Here is a 25,622-nt window from a genome sequence, read left to right on the forward strand (position 1 = left end):
TATTTTTGAGATATGGATACTCGTAAAAGTTAATGTCATAGTCAATACATGATACTTGAATATTGATAAATATCTTTACTTTTATAATTAAAGAATTTTAAAATATTTTTGAAGTATGGATACTCGTACATTAATGTCACAGTAAAGATATTTTTCAATATTCAAGTGTCGTCTATTAACTTTGACATTAATTTTTACGAGTATCCATACCTTAAAAATATTTTTAAATTCTTTAACTATAAAAATTTAGAGAAGGAACTTTTCTTGCATGTCACAAAATTAGTGAAAATATTAAAGGGCAAATTATATTTAGAAAAATTGTCAAAATATATAGTAAAGAGATTTATTATAAAAATATGAGTATGTGATAAGTTTATAAAAAATGTGTACCCTTAAAGGTTTTGAGGTTCAGGGTATTTTCGTCTGAAAAAACTTGGAAATAGTAAAAAAAGTACTTCGATTGATATTAACCCATAGTTCACGAACCTAATATGATACTTTGACAAAGCTCGTGAACTAAAAAAGATGTTCCGTCTAAATAAAATGACTATAACTAAATAAGTCTATAATACTAATAAAAATAATGAGCTACGAATATTATAAAACCCTCCATTTAATCGATGGTTTTAGCAAATGGCCCAATTATAACAAAGGAGAAAAATAGAGCATCAAATAGGGCTGACCCAATAAATGTTATGGGCTGCAGAATTCAGGCCCAAATGATGTATATGGGCTTAGCTTCAATGGCAAAATTGAGACACTCAAACGGGAGAATCCAAATCGAATCAATCCACTCGATCTTTTGGAAATTTTGGAAGAGCCTCAACAAATTGTATCCATCCTTGTCTCAACTCATCGAAGTAGAGATAAGTGCCATAGAGACAGGCAACCTGTGCAACTCTTGTTGCAATTCTAAGCATTTTCTTTCGAAGTGGGACGTTGAGAAGCTGCTCCACCTGTGACATTCAAAACCATGAAGTTATGTCAAGACGAGACGTTCAAAATTGCAACGTACAAAAGGCCAGAGAATTTGAAACGACCAAGTAATTTGCAAATGGCACAGAATCTTTTACCTCAACATGTTGTTTCCAGTAGTTTTGTATTCCTGGTACGTGAGCCATCCCCACAACAGCAACGACTGACTTATGCTGGCGTGCGGCTTCAAGTAATGTGAAGGACATATATCTGTATAGTGTACACAATATATTGAGGATGATCAAACATGCAATATTACAATGAGATGAAGAGTTTAAAAAACAAACTGGTCCCGCTCATCGATTATAATTTTTGAACCGATAGGATCTTGCTTGGTCGCCTCACAAATCAATTGTTTCACCAAGTCAGCATCCAACTTCCCAGTCTTTTGTGCCTCCGCCGCCTACATTAAGCAAAAGTGAGCCTTTTAACATTAGAAAGTAACATCACCTCTACAAGATAATAGTCTATGACTCCCTCCAACCCCAAAAAATAGTTCATTTTACCTGTTTTTTGCCATTTGGTCCGTCCCTCAAAATTAGTTCAGTTTCTGATTTGGAAAAAAATTCATCACACTACACTACTAATAAAGTGGGTCCATTGTCCAGTAACACTACATCAACTACTTTTCTCTCATACTTCACCAGTTTGGCATTACAACTCGTGTCGTCCCCAAAGTCTAATTTTAGGTGATGGATAAAGTATCTTTCAATATTTTACTCATCCCATAGTGAAGAAATAGCTTCCTTTTACCATTTTAGTTCGTCCCACACACTTAGTCTTCTTTCAATTTTCGGAAACATTTTCATCACACATAACACAACTAATAAGGTTGGTCCCTATTTTCAGGCGATGGAGGGAGCATAAGGTAAATAAGAATACCTTCTTTGAGAGATCTTCCGGCAAAAAAACGTTTGTTCCTATTGTATATAGCAGGAAGATTGGCCAAATAGACGTGTTGGCCCAATGTCTCAAATGTGTAATCTATCACCAAAAGAAAAAAGTAGAAACTAAGAAGTGATGTGCGGATGATTTTCTAGCTATAAGCAGTGGAAAGGGATAACAAAAGAAGAGAAATAGCTCACCTCTATAGGTCTATCACCAAGTATGACCTTGGCACCATATTTTGTTGCTTCATTATATGCCGCACGGAAATCTCCAGCGGTCACAACATTATTATATTCACGAAAACGCTAGAAAAAGACAGATTATGGATATGTATGATAAAAGATGTTTCTCTGTTAAGTGCGTAGATGAAAAACTGAATCATACCTTGGCAGTAGTCCGCTTAAATAGAATAGAATAAATACTTTCATTTTTCTTCCACATATGCACCATATCTTGCAAGGTCGGGATCTGCAAACAATGCTTATTAGAAAGATAGACGAGGGAAGTTAAGATCATTAGTTGGGATAGGTTGTTTGTGCAAAGTTTACAAAAGTGGCCAACAAGATAGTCCGCGTGATATGAGGACCGTCGAGCACAGTCGTCAGTCAGCTCAGTCAGCGTGGTGCGAAGATCAGTTCATACTATTACTCTATTTGTTTATCAGATTTATTTTAGTGTTGTGACAGAGATTAGGAGTGCTCTAGTAGGTACTATCATCTTTTAAGAAATCAACAATTTGGACACTTATTTGTGTTTGCTATTTTCTCTGTCTGTCTTTTATCAAATACTCCCTCCGTTTTTTCATAGTTGAGTCATTTCAATATATGGTAATTTTTTTCTCTTTCTTACTTTACTCTCTCTTACTTTATTCTCTCTACTTTATTCATTTTATACTTTATTCTCTTTACCTTTTCATCTCTCTTACTTTTTTATCTATTACCGAAAAGTTCCGCCTCAACTATGAAGAAACGGAGGGAGTACATTGAGTTAATCTTTCTTCAGCGGTGTGAATGGTCAGATTGAGATATTTCATCAAACACCTCTTGTGCATTAATTCTCTTCATCGGCTCAGTTAATTCTCAAGTTTCAAACCCACAGAAACCAAATACCACTTGTAAATTCAATCGATTCTACATAAACAAAAACCAACCGACCTTTTTATCAGGCGTAAGAATATGACGGCGACTAGTGCACAGCTCCAAAAAAACAGCCTGACAAAGACAGATTAATGCTAGGAGTATAATAATATCATAAAATTGTACGCCATCAAATAAAAAAACAAAGTAAAGCACCTCTGGTTTCACGAATTGTATCACAGCCTTGACTTCCGCCCATGATCTCTGAGAACGAGTGACTAAAAAGGTCATATCTCAACAATGCCGCAATTTCAATGACTAAAACATTACTCACCGGACAATCGTGAACGGATCCGATGACATATACATCGCATACGCCTCCTTCCGCGGCTGACTCGCACGTGAGCCTCACTACATTCTTCAGCGGCTGCCGCACCTTCTTCCGCCGTTTAATCCGACCGATTTTCGCTGCCGCTGCCGGAGGGGGAAGCAGCCGCCTCGAATTAGCGGCGGAGGAGTACAGATTGATGAACCGATTGGCCGATTTGAGACGTTTCAGTGCGTGCATCGTTAGCTCTGAGCTCTCTCCGCAAGAGTAGTAGGTTAACTTATAATGGAGGTGTCACAAGAAGGTTACCAATCTTTATTCATTTTTATAATCTAGTAAGAGTAGTATATCTTTCACAATAATATAAAATATTAATTTAAATTTAATCTTTCAAATTTTTATCAAATTTATTTTGATTTTTATAAAATTTATTTTGAGTTCAATTTAGAGAAGCAATGATGATTAAAAGATACTACTCCCTCCGTTCCATAGTAGTTGAGGCATTTCTTTTCGGCGCGGAGATTAAGAAAAAGTTGTGTTAGGTGAGTTAAGTAAATGAAAAATAAAGTAGGAAATGAAAAAAAGGTAAGAGACGTAGAGAGAGTAAAGTAGGTAAGAAGAAATGTGTTAGACTTTTACCAAAAAATGAAATGACTCAACTACTATGAAACGTACTAAAATGGCAAAATGACTCTACTACTATGGAACAGAGGAAGTATTACCTTTGTTTCATTAAAAATGCGTTATCTTTTTTTTTGGATTAAAAATGCGTTATCTTTTTTTTTTTGGATTATCCTAATATTAAAAATGGAACCTTACCCAAAATTGAAATAATATCATCTCTGTTTGAATTGGAGTTGATTGTATAGTGCCTGAGACAAAGATTGATAGACGAAGATGAAATGTGATAGTGAGAAGAATTCTACTAAATGAATCGGATGTGAGCTTGATTACAGAGAGAAAACGAAATTGGAGAAAATTCCGTTTCAACAACTAAAACAAACTCTATTTAAACTCCTAAAGGATAAACGGTTACTTTTGATCCAACGGCTCATATTAATCGTCAAAATAAAATCTAATCTAACGGCTACTGAAACTCCGAATTCTCATTGGTATCCACCTTGAAAATCTTCACATCGCCTTCATCTATCTTCTCCCGAATAAAGTGAAGACGCACGTCTATGTGCTTACTCCTCTCGTGGTACACTTGGTGTTTAGCCAAACATAATGCACTGTTGTTGCCACAACCAACAGCCACTGATTCTTGAATCACACCAAAGTCTCCCAAAATTCCCCTTAGCCAATCGCTTTCTTTCACTGCGGTTGTCAAGGCCATGAATTCAACCTCGGTTGTGGATAGAGCAACTACTGCTTGCTGACTACTCTTCCAGCTTATAGCAGCTCCATATAGAGTAAATACATAGCCTGATTGAAACCTCCTTGTGTCTATATTTCCTGCAAAATCAGAATCTGACCATTTCTCTATTTATGCGTGTCATCCTCCATCAAAGCATCACCAGAAACTTGCTTTCCTCCATCAAACAAAATCCCAATATCACTGGCCCCCTTCATGTATTTCATCAACCATTTCGGTGCCGACCAATGATCCTTTCCGTGAATCTGCTGGTAACAGAAACTGCTTGAGCTATATCCGGCCTCATGCTGATTATAGCATACATAACGCTACCAACTATGCAAACATAAGGAATCCGCTGCATCTCATTCTTTTCTACTTCAGACTTTGATTTTTGATCAACTGATAATTTGTAGTGCTGCCCCATAGGAATTGAGACCTTCTTGAAATTGTCCAACCCAAACTTCTTTAGCATTCTTGAAACATAATCTGCTCCTGAGTCGGCCAAATCCTCTTCTCCTTTCTGTCTCTGATTATTGTCATCCCCAGAATTCTTTTTGCTGCTCCAGATCTTTCATTTCAAACATTGCTCTGAGATCATCCTTGACTTTCTTGGACTTCATTCTTGCAAGCACCCGCCAACAGCATATCATCAACATAGAGCAAAAGATAGGCCACAACAGCTCCACCTTCATGTTTAATCTATACACATTCATCATATTGTGAACTTGTGAAACCACTGCTGATCATGTGTTCATCAAATTTTCTGTGCCACTGCCTACTTGCTTGTTTCAAGCCATAAATGCTCTTTTTCAAAAGGCACACCTTTCCTTTATCCTCTAGTTTGATGAAGCCCTCTGGCAACATCATATAAATTGTTTCTTTGAGATCCCCATGCAAGAAGGCTGTCTTAACATCAAGTTGTTCAAGTTCCCAATCCCTCCTTGCTACAATAGCCAATAAAATTCTGATAGAGGCATGCTTCACCACAGGGCTGAAAACTTCATCAGAATCTAAACCTTGCTCTTGTATGAAGCCTTTTGCCACTAGTCTGGCTTTGAACCTTATACCATCAGGCTCAGAAGCTTCAATTTTCTTCCTAAAGATCCACTTGTAGCTTACAACCCTTCTGCCATCTAGTTTATCCACCAAAACCCATGTTCCATTTTTTTCAGTAATGTCTCTATCTCTTCAATCATTGCTTGCATCCACCTTTCCCATTTCTTACTTTGCATTGCTTCATTATATGAACAAGGTTCAGAATATTCCACTTCCTCAGCCACTAGCAAAGCGTAGAACAGAAACTCCGCATATGAATATTTTGTTGATGGCTTCACAGTTCTTTTTGTTCTGTCCCAACTTCCAACTCCCCAGACCATCCTCTGCCCTAACTTGCTGAACAGGTGCATTAGTTGTCACTGGAGGAATGTCATCAACTTGGCTGCCATCATCAGATCTTTCAGGCTCCACCTCAATTGTTGATGTGAGCCTGACTGTATCTGCATCATTTACACCCTCTTTGAAAGGAAGTTCATTCTTCCAGAAAACCGCATCTCTACTTATGATAATCTTCTCATTTCCAAGCTCCACACACCAGAGCCTATAGCTTTTCACTCCTGGCTGGTACCCCAACATAACACATTTCAATGCCTTGGCCCCTAGCTTCCCTTGCTTCACATGAGCAAAAGTCTTGCATCCAAAAGTTCTCAACTCCGAGTAACCTCCATAACTCCCAAACCATCTGAAATCAGGAGTATCACCATTAATGCTAGAGGAGGGACATTTGAGGATGAGTTTGACTGCAGTAGATGCTGCTTCAGCTTAGAATCTCTTCTCCATTCCAGCAGCAGCTAGGAGCATACATCTCACTCTCTGCTACCCCATTAAAATGGTTCTATTAGCTCTCTCTGCTACCCCATTTTGTTGGGGATTCATGGGCACAGTCCTATGTTGTTCAATACCCCTCACCTTACAAAAGTCATCAAACTCTTTTGATAAGTACTCAAGACCGTTATCAGTCATAAGGCACTTCAAACTCATTCTCTTTTCAGCCTCTACCTCTGCACACCATTCTTTAAATTTTCAGATTTTTCTTTCAACACATACAGCCATATCCTCCTAGAATAATCATCAATTATGCTCATGTAATATCTCCCTCCTCCAATCAATTTTTTCTTGAGCAGGACTCTATAAGTCACTATGTGCCTAATCTAAAGGTTGTGTAGAAGTATGAGTACCTTTAGTATATGGCATCTTCTTGGCTTTTCCCAACACACGATCATCACAAGAGATTGTTCCCTCAGCATCTGAACACTGTAGGACTCCTTTCTTCACAAGCTCCTTTATACTGCCTGCTGCAGGGTGGCCAAGTCTTGAATGCCACTGAATCAGAGTGTTTGTTTCCACAGCATGGACTTCACCCATATTTCTACTGCAAATAAAAGCAGTCAAGTAGTACAAGCTGCCCCTTCTTTCTGCCCTCATCAGTGTCTTTCCATCCCTGCAGACCTCCATTTTTCCACCAACAGAACTGTGGAAAAATGCTTCACAGGAACGCTCCTGTAAATCACTACACCCTGAGTATTGCGATCGATTGCTTCTGCCGACTGAGAAGACCTGATTTGGGATTTGCAATTTTAGGCAGATTCTTCAAACATGGCTTCAAGCCTGATGTGGTAACTTTTACCACTCTCATCAAAGGGCTTTTATTGGTCAGAAGGATCCCAGAGGCAGCAAAGCTGATGTTCAAATTGTCTGCGGAGCAACTGTGCAATCCCAACGAATATACGTATAATACTATGCTTAACGTGGTATGCAAAGCTGGAGGTACTCTTGAGGCGCTTGTTCTGCTCAGTCGATTGGAAAAAGGAAGATGCAAACCTGATGTTTATGCTTATAACATAGTTATTGATGGCTTGTGCAAAGACAGAAAGGTCGACGATGCTTTCCAACTCTTCTCTACCTTGGGTGATAAGGGGATTTCACCCAATGTTGTGACATATAATTCAATAATTGAAGGGTTATGCAACCATAGTAGAGGGAAGGGGGCTGAAGACATGTTAAAGAAGATGATAACGAATAAGGTTCGCCCAAATGTGGTTACTTGTAATATTTTTGTTGATGCTCTTTGCCAAGAGGGAAGGATGGAAGAGGCCGAGCATATGCTGGTCAAGATGATGCAAATTGATGTTCAACCCAACATTGTTACATACAATGAATTGATTAATGGATATTGTTTACGGGGAGAAATGGATAAGGCTAGAAACATTTTCCAACTAGCGGTGAAATCTGGCATCTTTTTACCATGTTTCGCCCCAAAGGGTTAGAGCGCAATGTGGTTTCTTATAACATAATGCCAGAGGCCTTATTTCATGATGGACGACATGAAGAGGGTTTAAAGCTCTTCAAAGAGCTGGGTGCTCTACATGTTTATCCGAATACAGAAACTTGTGGAATCTTGTTACATGGTTTGTGCAATGCTCATCGTATTGGTGAAGCATTTTCCATGTTATATGCCATGGAAAACAAAGGTTGCTTGCCTGATGTTGTGATATATACAATTCTTATTTCTGCCCTTTGCGAAGAAGTGCAGATAGGAGAGGCTAGGGATTTGATGGTGCAAATGGTGATCAAGGGGTGCTTGCCCGATAGTGTGACTTACAATAATTATGTTCAAGTTCTTCTCAAAAGGAACAAGATGGATGATGTGATTCTTCTCTTGAAAGAGATGATTGCAAGAGGGGGATGTACACTTAGCACCACCACTATTTCAATGTTGAGTGAACCTCTGCGAAGGGAGGATAATGATGGTGTTTTATTTGATTTGGTTCTGAAACTTTTACCATAGAAGGTGTAGGCTAATCTAGAAACTCCTTACACTTATGATCCATTACCTAAAAATGAGGCCACTGGCCGCATTGCGCCACTCCTCAATGGCTCGATTCGTACAATTTTGCGCGCCTGCAGTTTCCTGTGGACACCGCCGCTAAAGCAGCCGTACCTCCAGTCAGCAAAAAGAAACTGGAACCAGCGTGCTCATTGACATGTCAGAGACAGACCTCCAACAGCTCGTGTTCGAATTCGGACTGGTATGCTTTGAATCGGAAGTTCACAATTTATACTCCTCTTCCAAGTATAGGGGCAAGCAATTGCATTTTTGATTAAAGAGATTCATGATTTTAGTTAGGGTGAGGTGCCTCTTTTAACTCCTATCTCTTTCATCCTGTTTTGATGGATATTGGTTGAATTTTGAGGAATGTTGTTCTATAAAATCCTTCATTTTACTTTGTCTTTTCGCCATAAGCATTCAGTAATGAGCTTTGGGTGGAGAGGGGGTCGATCATCTGTTTACAATTGTTTCTGATGGTACTGTTAAGGTGAAGAAATTACTTCTCTCGTCATACTGATTATGTTATATTTACTCCTAAGTTGTTGCACAATCAGTCTTGAGTATAAAACATATTACAATCTTTACATTAAATTCAAAATCCTGGATAGACATCTCATTGTTGTTTAATATAACTTGGAGTTTATTAAAAACATTAGGCGCCAAGCTAAAAAATTATTTACTCATAAATTCATAGAGTTGGTTAGCTAGTGTGAAAATGTTTGGGTCTAATTGATGATTATTGTTGCTGGTGTTGGGATCAAGAGGGTTGGATTAGCTAGTGTGAGAGCTTATAGTGAATCAGAATTGGCTTGAATCTTAACTCTGAGTGATTTGATGGGGAATTGAACTGCTCGGGTTAAGGATATGCTAATCTAGTTCTGAGTGAATGAGTTGCGAAAGAGTTCAGCATTGTGGAAAGAGTGGATTTACCAATGGTCTAACAGCTTATCAGAAATTAGTCGAGCTGCTGCTGATTAATATCAAGATTCCATCTTTCAATTTTGTAGGACTGATTTATTCGAATCATTGCATTGTACAGCGTTCTGCAACCAGGATGGAATGGGGTCGATGATGAGCTTTTTTGAAACTTTTCTTGTATCAATTTCATGTAGTGAACTGCAACATGTGTGTATTCAAGTTATAACTAGTTTAATAGTGGAGACATGGTTCTCATTGGAATTTAATAGGTCACTTGAAGAAAATTTAGGATTTCATTCTAGGAATTGAGAACATGAGGCATGATTTGATTTGATTTCTTATTCAGATTACATTCTAAGATTCTTTTCTAAGTCATGGAAAAACTGGTATATATGTTCTGTAGTTTTTTAGTCCATAAATGATTCATCTTCATCGATTGACACGACAAATTTTACCATGTGGATTTTGCAGGACTTCTTTTATCATTTTGCATTAGTTCCTAGCAGCTGCCTGCATTGCTACTTCTGCTCCTGCAAAGATGGTCTTCAGCAAAATTTCAGAATTATTTTCACCCGGACTGATTCGTTTATCAGCATCTAACAAATCACCCGGGTTGCCAATACCTGCTTCTCCTCATGGTCTCCCCAAACCTGAGAAAAGGAGTAATCTAAGACTCTCCTATTCCCTTCAGGACTTGTCTACTTATCGTCGGCTTGATATAGAAGAAGGAAATCAAAATGCTGGAGTAGAAAGAAATTCAGGTCATGCATTGCCACCATATATCTTTGAGAAGGAAAAAGGAGCAGCAAGTTTTTCGATGGGGAAGTTATCACCTGGAACTTCATACAGAAAGAAGAGGTGGATTACTGAGCCCGGGTTTGACAAATTGGTGCAAAACATTTCTGGGTTGCAGAAGGCAATTAAACCTCTAATTGAATGGGTTAAGAGTCGTATGTATAGGATTTTGAATTTAATGTAATTATAAATATTTTGCAGAGCCCGTAGTAATATGTCCGGACCACTTAATTTTGATCCATATTCATATTTCTAATTTTATTTTCATTTGAGATAAGTTTAATTGAGGCCCAAACAATAGAACGAGCCCAAAGATTAACTCCAATACATTCAATTAACAGTGTGATTACAAGAATCACAACCATTCTTCCTCCAAAGATTACTGTGAACGAAGAATGTATTGAAAAAAACACACGTGACTTGTTCCCCTTTTACTTTTTTTAACTTTATATCGCTTTGCTTTCTGGTTGAGAGAGAAAGAAATCAAAAGTAGTGTGAATAACTGATAATTTGATGAGTCACAATCATAGTGCAGGAGAGAGATGATTATTACTAGCATACCTTCCACAAGTTTCCACACATTCTTCATCTTCAAAGATAAGCTTGCAACCATTTTCTCTCTCTGCGAAACCATGGAAGGAGTGTCTTCAGCAGCCATTGAAGTTCTTGTCCAAAACATGATCAACCTTTTCAAGGATGAGTACTCTCTGCTTCGAGGTTCCGATGAAGATGCTCAACAGCGGCAGAGGACTTTGGGGTCAAATCGGCTAAACAGCCGTTGACCGTTAGTTTTACACAGCACCATCCAAAATGAACTGATTGCCGCCCGTTTTCAAATGTGTTAGGACCGAATAATTCAAAAGATAATATTCTGAACTAAAATCGTAAAATCGCCATATATTAAGCTAAAAAAAGGGACTTTAGTCATCAAACTAATTTAGGCATACATCAATCTAATCATACGAATGAAATTGAAGTTAATAAAAGGTTATGATTCAAATATAATTTATTAAATTTAATATTTTATAGCTGAATGTACACACTGATGTTCTGATTTTGATGTTATTAGTTTTTTTTTGCAATAAAATACATACTGACTAAAGGATGCTGGGCAAGAATTATGAGTTTCAATTGTTGGACCAGGCCCATATGAGTTTCAGGCTTTATTGGGATATTGGGCCAAATTTGCAATGAGCTTACAATTTCTATTTAAATTTAATTTAAGGGATTTGTTTGTTTAGTTGTGTCCTGTGATACTTTAATATGAAACCAAATTTTCATCATTATAGTGAAGAAAAACTAAATCAATTACTGAATTATGGTTGGAATAAAATTTAGTACTAGTAATATTTAATAGTTAAATGTCCTAATTAGATTCTACAATTAAATAATACGTTTTGTGGCATATTAATATTTCTACTATGATTCATTATTTTACTTCCACATTTTACAAAATAGTTTAATCTATACATATATAAAAGGCGAGTTTTGGCCGTAATTTGATATATTTAAAAGTTATGGGATGAATTTGAATTATTATAAAATATGTAACTCTCATGAACATTTATTTAAATATTTTAATGCTTTGACTAATCTTTAAATAGGATAATGAGCATTTAACAAATTTTGTAACCTCTATTCTCTTAATTTTATAATTTATGATGTTTTAATTTCATGATTTCTCATATTCTAATTTTGTGCCTATAAAAAGCATAGAGTTGTAGATGAATTACACATTCACCATTCTCTCTCAAGCTCTCAACATTTTATTGTATATTTTAGAGTATTGCTCAATTTTTGGAACTCTATCAAGTTCATCGGTGCCAGCGGGTTTGAGAAGTTATACACGTTAGGAGGAAGACGTTTCATCTTTGGGGATAATACGTCAATTCGAAAGTACTAACCGTAATGTACTTTGTCGTGCGGAAAGAGGGTTTTTCTCAACTAGACTTATAGTTCGGTTTATTTTATAATTTTCGTTGTAATTTCCATTTCATTTTTTTTATTGCAATAGTTAGAGTACTGCGTGTATATGGATCGAGAATTCTATGCTAATATTTTTTACAATTCTTAGAGATGGAAGAATTGTAACATCCTTAACTCAAACAAGCATAATGTTTATCTTCATCTTTATACAATTTATTATTTTATATATTTATATTCTAACTTGTGCTGTAATTATATTATATGGTGTCTCAAAAATAATATTTTATGACTTATGATGAATTAATAAGTGGTGCATAATATGTATATTTGCAATGAGATAATTAAACCTTTCAAAATAGAGTTGATCAAACAATTAGTTGTTCAAACAAAATAAAATAGTTTACAACCAAATTTTGATTTACTAATAATACTATTGTTGAAATTAGGATTTGACACTTAATTGTTCCGGGATACAACTGATTTTCTATAGAGATTCTAATTATCTTATATATAGGTGATCAACTAAGTAAAATATATACTTATATTAAATATATTTTATAAAAAGAAAATTTGCAGCATTGAGAATTGTAAAGTAGCATAAAAAATAATATAGATTTTTCATATTCTAACAAGCCACGTTTAAAAGTACAATAAATAAAGATAAATGTTCCAACATTCTGAAGGGCTATCATTATTCAATAATATAATAGTGTTAATTCAACCAATTAATGTAATATTTTTTGTATAGTTTATCATTTGAATTTTTTTATGTTCATAGTTTTGATATTTTGAATATTATGAGTTATCGATTTATTATTTCGTTAAAAGTGTGATATACATTATTTTTAGTTGAGAAATATGAAGGATTGTTTTAAACATATTTTTTAAATGTGTCTAACACTTGATATAGTCTCTTCATCGTTGTCCAAATAATTGTGTCTACCTTGATTCCATTTCAAATATGTTTAAGTTTATGTTATTAAGTGTAAAATGCATCGAGGAGCATATATTTATTGAATTTTTATTATATGTATATTTTTCTATTTTTAAATTCTATATAGTTATATTTTTATACTTTAATTAATCAATTAACAATTTAAAAATATGTGATAAAAAAAATATTTTGTCGTGCATCGCACGTGGGTAACACTAGTATGCTTAAAACACAACATTCAATAAAACATACTCTATTTTATACTGAATCATAGTTAATGTGTTTTTTTAAATAAAAATATCAATTACTCCACTATATTTATCATAAAATCCCCAAACAGAGAATTGAAATCCAGTTGATTTCAACCACCCAAATTAACCCACGAATTCCAGATCGATAATCAAAATCATGTCTTCGAAGTCAGCCTTGATCTTCTCAAGTTTTCTGTCAAATTGTCGGTTTAAACTCCTAAATTATCACTCTTTTCTCAATGCTAGTCACCAAATTCGATGCTTTTCCGCTTATCCCAGATTTGATTTCAGCTGTATCCGTGAGCCCAATGATGCCGTCGATCAATTCCAGAATATGTTGAGAACGCATCCGATGCCTTCTGTTATTGATTTCACCAAGTTACTGAGTGCCGTGGTCAAGATGAAGCAATACTCACTTGCACTTCACCTGTTCGACGTAATGCTTCAAAGGGGTGCTCCTGTAGATCACTACACCTTGAGTATTGCGATCGATTGCTTCTGCCGACTGAAAAGACCTGATTTTGGGTTTGCGATTTTAGGCAGTTTCTTCAAGCGTGGCTTCAAGCCTAATGTGGTCACTTTTACCACTCTCATCAAAGGGCTTGTGTTGGTCGGAAGGATCCCAGAGGCAGCAAAGCTGTGTTGGAGGTTGTCTGCGGAGCAACTGTGCAATCCCGATGAACGTACCTATGGTGCTTTGATTAATGGGTTATGCAAAGCTGGAGGTACTCTTGAGGCACTCGAATTGCTTAGTCGATTGGAAAAAGGAAGTTGCAAACCCGATGTTTTTGCTTATAGCATAGTTATTGATGGTTTGTGCAAAGATAGAAAGGTCGATGATGCTCTCCACCTCTTCTCCACCTTAGGTGAGAAGGGGATTTCACCCAATGTTGTGACATATAATTCAATAATTGAGGGGTTATGCAACCATAGTAGAGGAAAAGAGGCTGAAGACATGTTAAGGAAGATGATATCGCATAAAGTCTTCCCAAATGTGATTACTTGTAATATTTTTGTTGATGCTCTTTGCCGAGAGAGAAGGATGGAAGAGGCTGAGCGTATGTTGGTCACTATGAAGCAAATTGATGTTCAACCGAATATTGTTACATACAATGAATTGATAAATGGATATTGTTTGCTAGGAGAAATGGATAAAGCTAGATACATTTTCCAACTAGCGGTGAAATCCGGCATCAAGCCTGATGTTACAAGCTATAGTAGTTTGATGAACGGGTACTGTAAAATGGGACGAATTGATGATGTTTGTCGTCTTTTTACAATGATTCACGCCAATGGGTTAGAGCGCGATGTGATTTCTTATAACATAATGCTGGAGGCTTTATTTAATGATGGCCGATGTGAAGAGGGCTTGAAGTTGTTCAATAAGATGGAAGCTCTACAAGTTTATCCTAATACAGCAACTTATGGAATCTTGTTACATGGTTTGTGCACTGCACATCGTATTGATGAAGCATTTTCCATGTTATATAACATGGAAAACAAAGGTTGCTTGCCTAATGTTGTGATATATACAATTCTTATTTCTGCCCTTTGCGAAGCAGGGCGGATAGGAGAAGCTAAGGATTTGATGGTGCAAATGGTGAAAAAGGGGTGTTTTCCCAACGGTTTGACTTACAATATTTTTGTTCAAGCGCTTCTCAAAAAGAACAAGATGGACGATGTGACTCTTCTCTTGAAAGAGATGATTGTAAGAGGGGAATGCACACTTGGCACCACCACTATTTCGATGTTAAGTGAACCTTTGCGGAGGGAAGGTAAAGATAGTGTTCTATTTGATATGGTTATGCAACTACTATAAAAGAAGGTGTGGCGTAATCTAGTTTGAATGATATGTTGTCTTACAAGGGCAGATAGTAGTTTCGATTGTAAAAGTTCTTATTTGGTTATTAACCCTCTATTTTTAGGGATTGATTTTAAATGTTTGAATTGTATTTTGATGATTGGATTGTGGAGATTGATCAAGACTCAATACATAGATATTTGAAGAAATAATTACGACATATTTTCTCGTTCCAAAGCACTTAACTAATCGCAATCACAGTTAGCTCAATCATGAAGCATTCTTCGTAGTAAATTTTGACAGATTTCCAGAAAAGACGAGGCTGAAAACTAAAGCTGCAATCGATTGTGATGCCGCTTTCAGGGTTTGATCATTCGGAGAGAGGAGATGCATTATATGGTAACACTTCTTTCCTGATTATGATGCGATATTATGAGTCTAATGTAAAGATATTATTGGTGTATGGGTAAAATGACTTGTGGTACTGTAGTTGAGGTCAATCCAAATGTTAATATCATTAAACAGGGACCAAATTTCGTCTCTGACTATCTGTTTATTTTTGGTATGGGTGATAAATTAGGACATGTTGGCAGTTCTGTATTTGGAGGTATTACTAATATCCTGTTTTATGGCATGCTTTCATGAGATTAGCTCCCTATAAATTGTCTCTTTGTATGGTCTCTTGTCATCCTTAGATATTATCATATAAGTTGCTGTTGTAATATAAGTTGCATATTGAAGTCCATATTCTTAAATTTTTAATATTCTTCGTCCAACTTCTAACATTACTACGACCATGGTAGGCTGTGATGGATTTTGGGTATGTTTACTGGAGAATGCTTTAATCAGCTAGTAAGATATCTCACAATTTCCGTGGAGTAGATTCGTATGTAAACTGGCAAGTTATTTACCTTGTATAGGATATTAGGTTTAGGGTAATAGACTTACCTTAATTGTATTCTCCAAGGCCTATAAAGAGGCGTGTAAATTTGTATACTGAATAACTGAAAATGAGAGGAACGATTTCCCCTAAAACCTATTTTATCAACGGTTACAAAGATTTTTCTGTAAATTGTTTTCTTTGTGCTGTGCACCTTCTTTTTCTTCATTGTTTTCTTTCATGAAACTTTGCTAATATATGAGAATCATAAATGAGCCATACTAAAAACAGGAAAAGTAGCTTTGGCTCACCCATCCTCTTGTGCTTTCTTTCAAGGCAGGCTATGAAACTCGAATAATAGATTCCGATTCATCATCTATATATCTCTGTTTTCTGGTTGTAAAACAATATGTTTGCTCTGACAATTAGGTGTTTATCACTTTGATCAGATACTGCTTAATTGAAAATGTGTGGATCTTTATACGGGGCTTGCCATCCTGTGCGTTGCTATTACTATTCCAATTTCAACTGCCCAGAGAAGAAGACCATGAACATCCTAGTGTTGGATATTTCCCATAAATTGTACTAAGTACACATCATTTTTTGAATCCTAGTCTTCTTTTTAATAAAATTCAGTATTGTTGTGTGATGATTGAAATTGGAAGGAACAACACAGGGTAGGAAATGAGGGGAATGCGATAGAACTATATTTATTCACAATATGCAAAGTCTTCTAATACTATAAAAGAAGGGGAATAAGGAACTCTTGCTTGTGCCTTGCGTCCCCCAACCCTCTCTCACTCTCCATAAGTACTCCGATGACTGTGATGCCGCCATCAACAAACTCATCAAGTACGAGTAGATTTTCCTCTGTTAATTTTTCATTTCATTTGTAATTATAGGAATTTATGATCTCTTTTTGATACGTGTGGTTTTTGGTGAATTGCAGTGTTGAGTACAATGTTTCGTATGTGTATCATGCAATGTTCGGCTAATTTGACAGAGATAGACAGTGTTGGTCTCAAAGGACTGGCTACGTAAGGTGCTAACGCTTTGTTTTGGTTTAAAAACAATTTCGCGCAGTTATTAGGAATTGGTGGAATACCAGGTGTTTGATAATCTTAATTGTAATCTTAACTATGAAGTAATCTTCGCAGTAAATTTTGAACAATTTCCAGAACAGACGAGGCGGAAAAGTGAAGCTGCTTTCAGAGATTGATCATGCGGAGAAAGGAGATGCATTGTATGGTAATGCTTCTTTCCTGATTATGATGTGATATTTTGAGTCTAATGTGCTGTTTATTTTTGGTGTGAGTGATTAATTAGAAAATATTGGCAGCCGCTGTATTTGGAGGTATTCACATACTAATATCCTGTTTTATGGCATGCTTTCGAGAGATTACCTCACTATAACATGCACCATGCGTGCCTTACAGTTAAGCTCAAGTTGTGTTGAGAAGCATAAGCTGTCTCTAATCTCTATAAATGGTCTCCTTAGTTTCTCATCATGGTCTTTTTATATAATGTATTGTTATCATATAAGTTGCATGTTGAAGTTCAGGTTCCTAAATTTGTACTCCCTCCGTTCCCTCATAGTTGAGGCGGAACTTTTCGGCACGGAGTTTAAGAAAGAGATGTTGAGTATGTTAAATAAATAGATAAAAAAGTAAGAGAGGGAAAAAGGTAAAGAGAATAAAGTAAAAAGTGAATAAAGTAGAGAGAATAAAGTAAGAGAGAGTAAAGTAAGAAAGAGAAAACATTTACTATTTATGGAAATGACTCAACTATGAGGGAACTTCCCGAAATGGAAAAATGACTCAACTATGAAGGAACGGAGGGAGTAATTTTCTTCTTTCAACTTCTAGGATTACTACAATCATGGTTGGCTGTGATGGATTTTTTGGGTATGATTACGGGAGAATGCTTTGTTCAACAAGTAAATTAACACAATTTCCGTGGAGTGGATTTCTATGTAAACTGGCAAGTTATGGTAAGAAATAGAGATGTGTGAGAGTTAAGCTTGAGGGTTGAGGCCATGGCAAAAGAGAATTACTACTATATTTCTTTAGCTTGAAGGTTGAGGCCATGTTTTTTAGAAATTAATCATCATTCGTATATCTAGTAACGATGGATATTTTGCATATCACGTAATAATGTGCCCGGACTACTTAATTTGTATTCATATTTATACTTCTAATATTATTTCCATTTGGGATAAATTTAACGAGGCTCAAACAAAACCTCATCAACATTTTCAAAGATGAGTGCTCTCTACTTCGAGGTCTCGATGGAGATGTCCAATAGATGCAGAGGACTTTGGGGATGATTCAAGCCTACTTGAATGACGCTGAGGAGAAATCCATCACCCAAGATGCTGTCAAGATCTGGTTGAGGGAGCTTGAAGCCGTGGCTTTCGATGCCGACAATGTCTTGGATGAACTCAACTATCATCTTCTCCACAAAAAAGTTCAGAAAATGAAGACACCCAAAGCCAAGGATAAGGTACTATCATGCTTCTCATCCTTTAATGGCATTTTGCATCGGCGTGATATGGCTCATACTATCAAGCAAATCAATGTGGATTTTGAATCTATGAACAAAAGGGCAACAGATCTTAGATCTTGGCCTTCAAAGCATGATTGTGAATGCAACTGCTATAGCTCATACTTCCATTGAGACGGATTCCTTCAGTCTTGATCCAATCTTTATTGGAAGAGATGACGATGTGCCTAAACTAGTTGACATGCTCACCCAAATCCATGATGATCGGATCTTTTCTATGGCTGCTCTTGTGGGAATGGGGGTATGGGAAAGACTACGTTGACTAGGAAAGTCTTTAATCATGAAAGGGTAAAGCCTCGATTCGGATCAGTTATTTGGGTTCATGTTTCTCAAACATTTGATCCAATCAGTCTTTTCAAAAATATCCATTCGGCATTGACTTCAGATGGTGATGGAGTTGACGGCAGGGAACTAATCCTAAAAAGGCTTCAAGAAGTTCTCAAGTCTAAAACTTATCTTCTTGTTCTTGATGATGTATGGAATGAAGATGTTGCAATGTGGGAAGACTTTATAAATTCCATGTCTGGAGTTACTTCCACTACGGGAAATGGAATTTTGATCACCACAAGGAGTGAAAAAGTTGCTTCTATTGTTAACCCATTTCATATTGATCATTTGAATGGCTTATCAGATGAAGACTGTTGGTCCATAATCAAGGCCAAAACTTTTGGTAAAAATGGTGAAGTTCCATCTGGATTTGAGATGATTGGAAGAAAGATTGCAACAAGATGCCAAGGTTTGCCCTTAGCTGCCAATGTAGTCGGAGGAGTGCTTCATGGTAAGTCCGAAGAAGAGTGGTGCTTCATCAATGAAAATTGGGTTTCAGATGGTGAAGGAGGTGAAAATATCACAAAAATCTTGAGATTTAGCTATGATAACCTCTCCTCACCGTCGCTCAAGAAGTGCTTCACGTTTTGTTCGGTTTTCCCCAAAGGTCGGACAATCGTGAAGCAGGAGTTGATTGAACTATGGATGGCAGAAGGGTTTCTTCAACCAAGCCGAAGAGATGACAAGGAGTCTGTGGGCAACATGTTTTGTAATGTGCTTCTACAAAACTCTTTGTTGCAAGTTGCAGAGAAAGATGATTATGGAAATATTTCAGAGGGTGTGATGCATGATCTTGTGCATGATCTTGCATCTTCAGTCTTATTCAATATTGTAGATGGCAATACCATAGTTCGATACATGTTTCTCAAAGAAGAATCAAGTTCTATTCCAAAAAAAGTGGCCAGACATTTGCGTACTTTATTCTTGGAAGGTGGAACTTCTGGTACTTTATTCTCAAAATGTCTGCATAATCTGACTCTTTTTGGTGATTATAAAGAGTTACCCAATTCAATTAGGGAGTTGGTACATTTGAGAAATCTGAATATTTATGACACAGAAATTGTAAACTTGCCAAAATGGATTAGTAAACTCCATCACTTGCAAGCATTAAGAGCAAGCTGGAAGTTAGAGAATCTGCCTTGAAGTACATGTTTAACTTAAGGCATCTTCATATCCATTCTGATACAAAGTTGCCTGCGGAGATTGGGAGATTAACTATTCTTCGTACACTCCCTTACTTCACTGTAGGCAAAGAGAAGGGCTTCCAAATTGAAGAGCTCGGAAGTTTGAAGAATCTCAAAGGATCACTAGAGATTCGTGATCTAGAGGAGGTGCGTGATAAAGAAGAGGCTCTGAAAGCAAATATTTCAGAAACCAGACTTATTTGATTTGGCGTTTACATGGAGTGATGGTAGAGAAGATGAAACAAATGATGAGAGTGTATTGGAAGGCCTCCAACCTCATTCAAATCTGAAAAAGTTGGAGATATCCGGATTCAAAGGCATAAAATTTCCAATGTGGGCTGAGAAGATGGCAGTACGTGATGGGCCTCAAGGATCTTGGGTACCACTGGATAACTTAATTGAAATAGCACTCTTGGGGTGCTCAGAAATTGAGGAAATCCCAACGCTAGAGCACTTGCCTAATCTCAAGTATCTTGCTTTGAAAGGACTGAAGAAGGCGAGGCTCATAAATGCTTCGTTCAATCATTTAACATCACTCAAAATAGAAGAGCTAGATCGATTGGATTGTCTGCCACAATGGATATTCTATAACAATCACAATATCTCATTTTTGTACATATCAAATTGTGGTGTGTTGAGAGAATTACCAGATGGCTTGGACACCCTCCATTCTCTAGAGAGTTTGTATATTTGGGATTGTGAAAATATGAAGTCGATTGGGAATCCAAGTGGCAGAGCAAGACAATCACAGGGGATCCTCCGCCGGCTGAATATTAGAGGGTGTGGAGAGCTAATGGAATTGCCTTGTGAAATGATAGAGTCGTGGGCTCCTACAATTGAGTATCTTCGATTGGAGGGATTAAGGAGGCTAAAGAATCTACCAATGGTAATTGATTGCCTCGCTAAATCATCTACTCGTCTCGCAGATTTGATAATCATAGGTGTTCCTAAATTGATGGCTGCTAATATTGGTTGTGTTGAGAGTTGGGATCTTAGCAGTTTGAATATATTACACATAGATATGAGTGTGGAATGGTCAAGAGAGGACAGTGTTGGCATTGCAGAGACTGTGGAAGGGATGCTGCAACTCACTTCGTTACTTAACGATGAGGAATATAGGGGTAGAAGAATTGCCCCAATCAATTCAACATCTCACTGCTCTTGATAGGTTAGAGTTGGGAAATATAGGAGTAGAAGAATTTCCCCAATGGTTTGGGAACCTCTCATCTCTAACACAGTTATGTCTATTTAGTTGCAACAAATTGAAGCGTCTGCCCTCTGTGGATGCATTGAATCACCTCACTAAATTAGATTGGTTGGATATTAGAGATTGCCCCGAACTACGTATTGATTCCGATTGGCGCAGCCACCATCCCCATCTGAAAATCATGGTCGATTACCAACCCGTTTGAATGTTGTAGCAAGTAAGTTATCTCTCAAGTGTTATCATAATTTTTATTTACATTTGAAGGAGGTGGATAATTGGGAGTGGATGCTGCAAACAATTCAAAATCTCACTGGTCTTTGGTATTTAAGGTTAGAGAATATATGGATAGACGAATTGCCCCAATGGTTGGGGAACTTCTCTCTAAGAGTGCTGAAGCCTCTTCCCTCTATGGATGCATTGAAGCGCCTCATCATTAATGATTGCCCAGAACTACGTATTGATTCGGACTGGTGCAGCCACCATCCCCATCTGGAAATCAAGGTCAATGGCCACCCCGTTTGAATGTTGTTGCAAGTACGTATCATTTTTTTCATATCCAAGCAATGGATCTCCCTCTATTTTTTATATTATTGCCTGCGGTTTTACATTTATTTCCAAAACTACTAAATTTGAAAAACTTTAATATAAACCCATCCAATCATGAATCATAGATAAATCAATTGAGAAATGTTGATAATATATTATTTTTGTTGTTATAGGTATAGTTTATGCGAACTCAGGACTTAAGTAAGACAGATGGGGTCGTTGTCATAGTCATCGTCAGTGTCCCAGTTACCAACGAGCTAAGGAATTGAGGTCTGAAATCTTCTAAATGTTAATGTTACCCAGCTCTGCTGGTTTGTGTTGTGCACCTTTTTCTTCATTGTTTTCTTTCATAAAAATAATGTTGCATGAATTTAATGTTTTCATGAAACTTAATGTTTTCTTTCATAAGACTTAATTAATTTTAATTATTTTATTTGCAAGCAATTGTGATGAAGAGAGCTCAGAGAGAACATAATGCTGGAGGCTTTATCAATGCGGATTCCGAGTCTATGAATGAAAGAGCATTAGATCTTGGCCTTCTAAGAATAATTGTGTATGCACCTACTGCTGCTGCTGCTCGTACTTTTGCTGAGACAGATTCGTTCAGTCTTCACTTTGTGATCTATCTTTGACAGGTCTAGAAATTTGGGATTCTTTGCCAGACTCAATGCAACATTTCACTGCTCTTTACAGTTTAGAGTTGGAGAATTTTGGAGTAAAAACAATGCCTAAATGTTTTGGAGGGCTCTCAAATCTAAAAAGGTTGTGATAAAGAGACGTCTGTACATATATAATTTTTGAATCTTGATTTATTGTGGTAGCACATAGAGGAGATAGGAATGAAGGTTGATTGAATTGGTGATTGAAGGAACAACACATAGTGTTGGAAATGAGGAGAATGCTATAGAACTATATTTATCAAGTATCAACCATTCTTTTCTTCATCGCTATTCCAATTTCAACAGCCCAGAGAAGAAGACCATGAGTATCCTAGTGTTGTGTGATGATTGAAGGAACAACACATGGTAGGAAATAATGAGGGGAATGCTACAGAATAGAACTATATATTCACAATATTCAAAGTCTTCTAGTTACAAAGATGATGAGCTAAGAGTGTGTTCTTATACTACACATATGTTAGTTGAAAAAAGACTTCAAACACACAGCTTAACATCATCGTCTGCTACATCGTATCATCACACATAAATTAAAATGTTTGTGTGATTTCAAAGAATACTAAAATGCCTGTGTTCAAACAGAGGTGACCAACCCTATGAATCCAAGTGTATAATAACCTCAATGAATGAATAACACCATCACCTATATACTTACCCTCTACAGCCCCTATTTATAAACTTACCAAGAAACTAACATCCTGTTATTATTGGCATCACCTAACAGCAATCATATGTATCTCCACCCTCCATCCCTCTGCTTCGTCTTTCCGCTTCTCATTTCTGTGGGATAACAGCATGCAGCAGCAACTACTCCACTTGAGAGACTTGCAGTTGGTCCTTCACTTTCTTGGATTCAGGGCTTCATTGTATTTCCAATGAAGTGAAGGCATTTCCTTGCCTTAAGTCCTTGAAAATGTACCACTGTTACAATTTGGAATGTCTGCCAGACTTGTTATTCCGTAACACCCTTCATCTATCGGAGTTGGATATAAGGCATTGCTCCAAGTTAAGAGAATTACCAGATGGTCTACATTCCCTCGATTATTTGGAGCAGATGATCATTAGAGGCTGTCGAGAGCTGACGAAAATTGTAAAGCCATTTCCAAGTGGTGGGGGGAGTTTATGTTCCCTCCGTAGTTTGGAGATTCGTGATTGCCATGAGCTGACGAAATTGATGGAGCCATCAGCACCTTCGCTCACCAAAGTGTGTGTGGTGGATCTAAAGAGTGTTGAGAATCTACCCAAGTTTCTCGATTGCTTAGCCGAATCACCTTTGCTGGAACAACAGACCGTTGTTAGTGTCGCTGAAGTCACCTTGTCCACTTCTAGTATCAAAATCTGGCCATTCCACAACTTGCAAAAATTGGAGATAGACGTTAGCATGCAGTGGTCAGAAGAGAATAATGAAGCCATCAAAATGAGAGTTGATGGCATATTGAAAAACTGCCACTCACTTTGTGAGCTATCTTTGACAGGTCTAGAAATGTGGGATTCTTTGCCAGACTCAATGCAACATTTCTCTGCTCTTTACAGTTTAGAGTTGGAGAATTTTGGAGTAAAAGCATTGCCTGAATGGTTTGGAGGGCTCTCATCTCTAGAAAGGTTGTGCCTATCAGATTTTACAAACTTGAGGAGTCTTCCCTCAATGCAGAGCCTAACCAAATTAGAGGAGTTGCGCATTCACGACTGTCCACAGTTACGGATTGACTCTGAGAGGCACAAGATCTTGAGTCACAGCCTCATCTACGTTAATGGTCACAAGCTTTAGATCTGTTGCTCAATTGTAAGTATAATCTTCCCTTTGTTAATTCGTACAAAAAATTTACTATTAACATCAGGCTCAGTGTACTTTTTGGAAGTCTTTTGTAGTTAAATCATCCAATCTTAGATAAATCAATTTAGAAATATTGATAATATATGGTTTTTGTTGTTATAGGTACAGTTTGGGTGACCTCAGAACTTCAACAGGGCAGATGCAGTTTAGGGTGATGCAGTCGGCGTCATCATTGTCGGTGTCCCAAGTTACCAACGTGCTAATGAATTGAGGTCTGAAACGTCTAAATCTTACTGCTGTGTAAATTTTTTACCTTGTGCTGTGCACCTTTTTCTTTCATGAAACTTTGCTAATATATGAGAATCATAAATGAGCCATACTAAAAACAGGAAAAGTAGCTTTGGCTGTGCTAAATCATCCATCCTCTTGTGCTTTCTTTCACTTGTATCCGTAATCAAGGCAGGCTATAAAAATCAAATAATAGATTCGGATTCATCATTTATATAATTCTATTTTCTGGTTGTGACAACGGTATGTGTGGTCTGACAATTATGTGTTTAGCACTTTGATCATATGCTGCTTAATTGAAAATTAGTGGATCAGATTTTTCTGTAAATTGTTTTCTTTGTGCTGTGCACCTTTTTCTTCATTGTTTTCTTTCATGAAACTTTGCTAATATAGAGAAGTGTAGGAGCTTTAAAAAGTCACAGTCTCGAACTGATTTGATATTTACACGAGACTTGTGAAACGATGTAAGGAATCAAACAATAGGATCTCGTTGAAGGAGTGCTGATGCATGATGAATTTTGGGGTAATCGGAGGTTCGTTTGAGGAATAAAAACATTTGAAATTTTATTGCCTATTTATTTCCTTATATTTTAGCGTTTGCACCACATTAAAATAGTGATAAAACTGTTTATGAAGTCAGTTTTTGATATTGAATGGAAGTTATGGTTAAAATATACTAGGATTTCATGTGAATCAGATATTGTTTGTACATTTGAGAGTGTTTCGTGGACTTATTTGGATATATTTCTTAAACATAGGTCGAGATTGAAGTTAAGAACAGAGCTTGTACAGAGTCGAAAAAGAAGAACCGCGCCAACTCTGAAACGTGCCTTGATCTTCACATCAAGCACTCCATGACCTCACTAGCTTTGAGTTTTTGTAGTGTTTCCATATTTTGGAAGATTGGTTGTTATTTATGTTGAGTTTATATGTGTATTGTTATGTATTGATGCATCTATTGTAGTGAATGATGTCGTTTCTTAGTATCTATTTAAATTAGAGAATGATTGGTTACATAGATGAGGAATTCGTCTAGTAAAAA

The 25,622-nt window shown here is 36.8% G+C and overlaps 3 protein-coding genes and 2 pseudogenes across 6 annotated transcripts; 4 read left to right on the plus strand and 1 right to left on the minus strand.

Annotated features, from left to right (window-relative positions):
- Nucleotides 1–572: 572 nt before the first annotated feature.
- On the minus strand, nt 573–3,560 carry LOC125222486 (uncharacterized). 2 transcript variants are annotated; one of them, XM_048125130.2, is made up of 9 exons: nt 3,274–3,560; nt 3,156–3,203; nt 3,018–3,074; nt 2,248–2,331; nt 2,061–2,168; nt 1,858–1,959; nt 1,263–1,378; nt 1,074–1,185; nt 573–956 (listed from the first exon to the last, which is right to left on the minus strand). In XM_048125130.2, the coding sequence occupies exons 1-9, from the start codon at nt 3,505–3,507 to the stop codon at nt 786–788; spliced, it is 1,032 nt and encodes a 343-aa protein (XP_047981087.1). In that variant the 5' UTR covers nt 3,508–3,560; the 3' UTR covers nt 573–785. The 2 variants fall into 2 exon arrangements, with proteins under 2 accessions (XP_047981087.1, XP_088921018.1); XM_089064892.1 differs by having other exon boundaries at nt 3,156–3,217; nt 3,274–3,447.
- A 3,601-nt stretch (nt 3,561–7,161) lies between these two features.
- On the plus strand, nt 7,162–8,468 carry LOC125222494 (uncharacterized; annotated as a pseudogene).
- A 4,933-nt stretch (nt 8,469–13,401) lies between these two features.
- On the plus strand, nt 13,402–16,495 carry LOC148931379 (uncharacterized). 2 transcript variants are annotated; one of them, XM_089065534.1, is made up of 3 exons: nt 13,402–15,109; nt 15,439–15,534; nt 16,465–16,495. In XM_089065534.1, exons 1-2 carry the CDS (start codon nt 13,492–13,494, stop codon nt 15,459–15,461), a joined length of 1,641 nt encoding a protein of 546 aa, XP_088921660.1. In that variant the 5' UTR covers nt 13,402–13,491; the 3' UTR covers nt 15,462–15,534; nt 16,465–16,495. The 2 variants fall into 2 exon arrangements, with proteins under 2 accessions (XP_088921660.1, XP_088921661.1); XM_089065535.1 differs by lacking the exons at nt 15,439–15,534; nt 16,465–16,495 and having other exon boundaries at nt 13,402–14,776; nt 14,897–15,347.
- Nucleotides 16,496–18,304: 1,809 nt separating this feature from the next.
- On the plus strand, nt 18,305–22,785 carry LOC125220407 (disease resistance protein RGA2-like; annotated as a pseudogene). Its single transcript, XR_016135703.1, has 5 exons — nt 18,305–21,512; nt 21,625–21,829; nt 22,015–22,111; nt 22,283–22,394; nt 22,477–22,785. The product of XR_016135703.1 is annotated as a disease resistance protein RGA2-like (transcript).
- On the plus strand, nt 22,291–25,530 carry LOC125220502 (uncharacterized). Its single transcript, XM_089064002.1, has 5 exons — nt 22,291–22,420; nt 22,477–22,603; nt 23,350–24,301; nt 24,455–24,564; nt 25,339–25,530. The coding sequence occupies exons 1-3, from the start codon at nt 22,291–22,293 to the stop codon at nt 24,284–24,286; spliced, it is 1,194 nt and encodes a 397-aa protein (XP_088920128.1). The 3' UTR covers nt 24,287–24,301; nt 24,455–24,564; nt 25,339–25,530.
- The last annotated feature ends 92 nt before the right edge of the window (nt 25,531–25,622 follow it).

The sequence above is a fragment of the Salvia hispanica genome, chromosome 2 (genome assembly GCF_029641045.1).
Source record: "Salvia hispanica isolate PSC_SH4W2 chromosome 2, Shi_PSC_v1, whole genome shotgun sequence".
Classification (NCBI taxonomy): Eukaryota; Viridiplantae; Streptophyta; class Magnoliopsida; order Lamiales; family Lamiaceae; genus Salvia; species Salvia hispanica.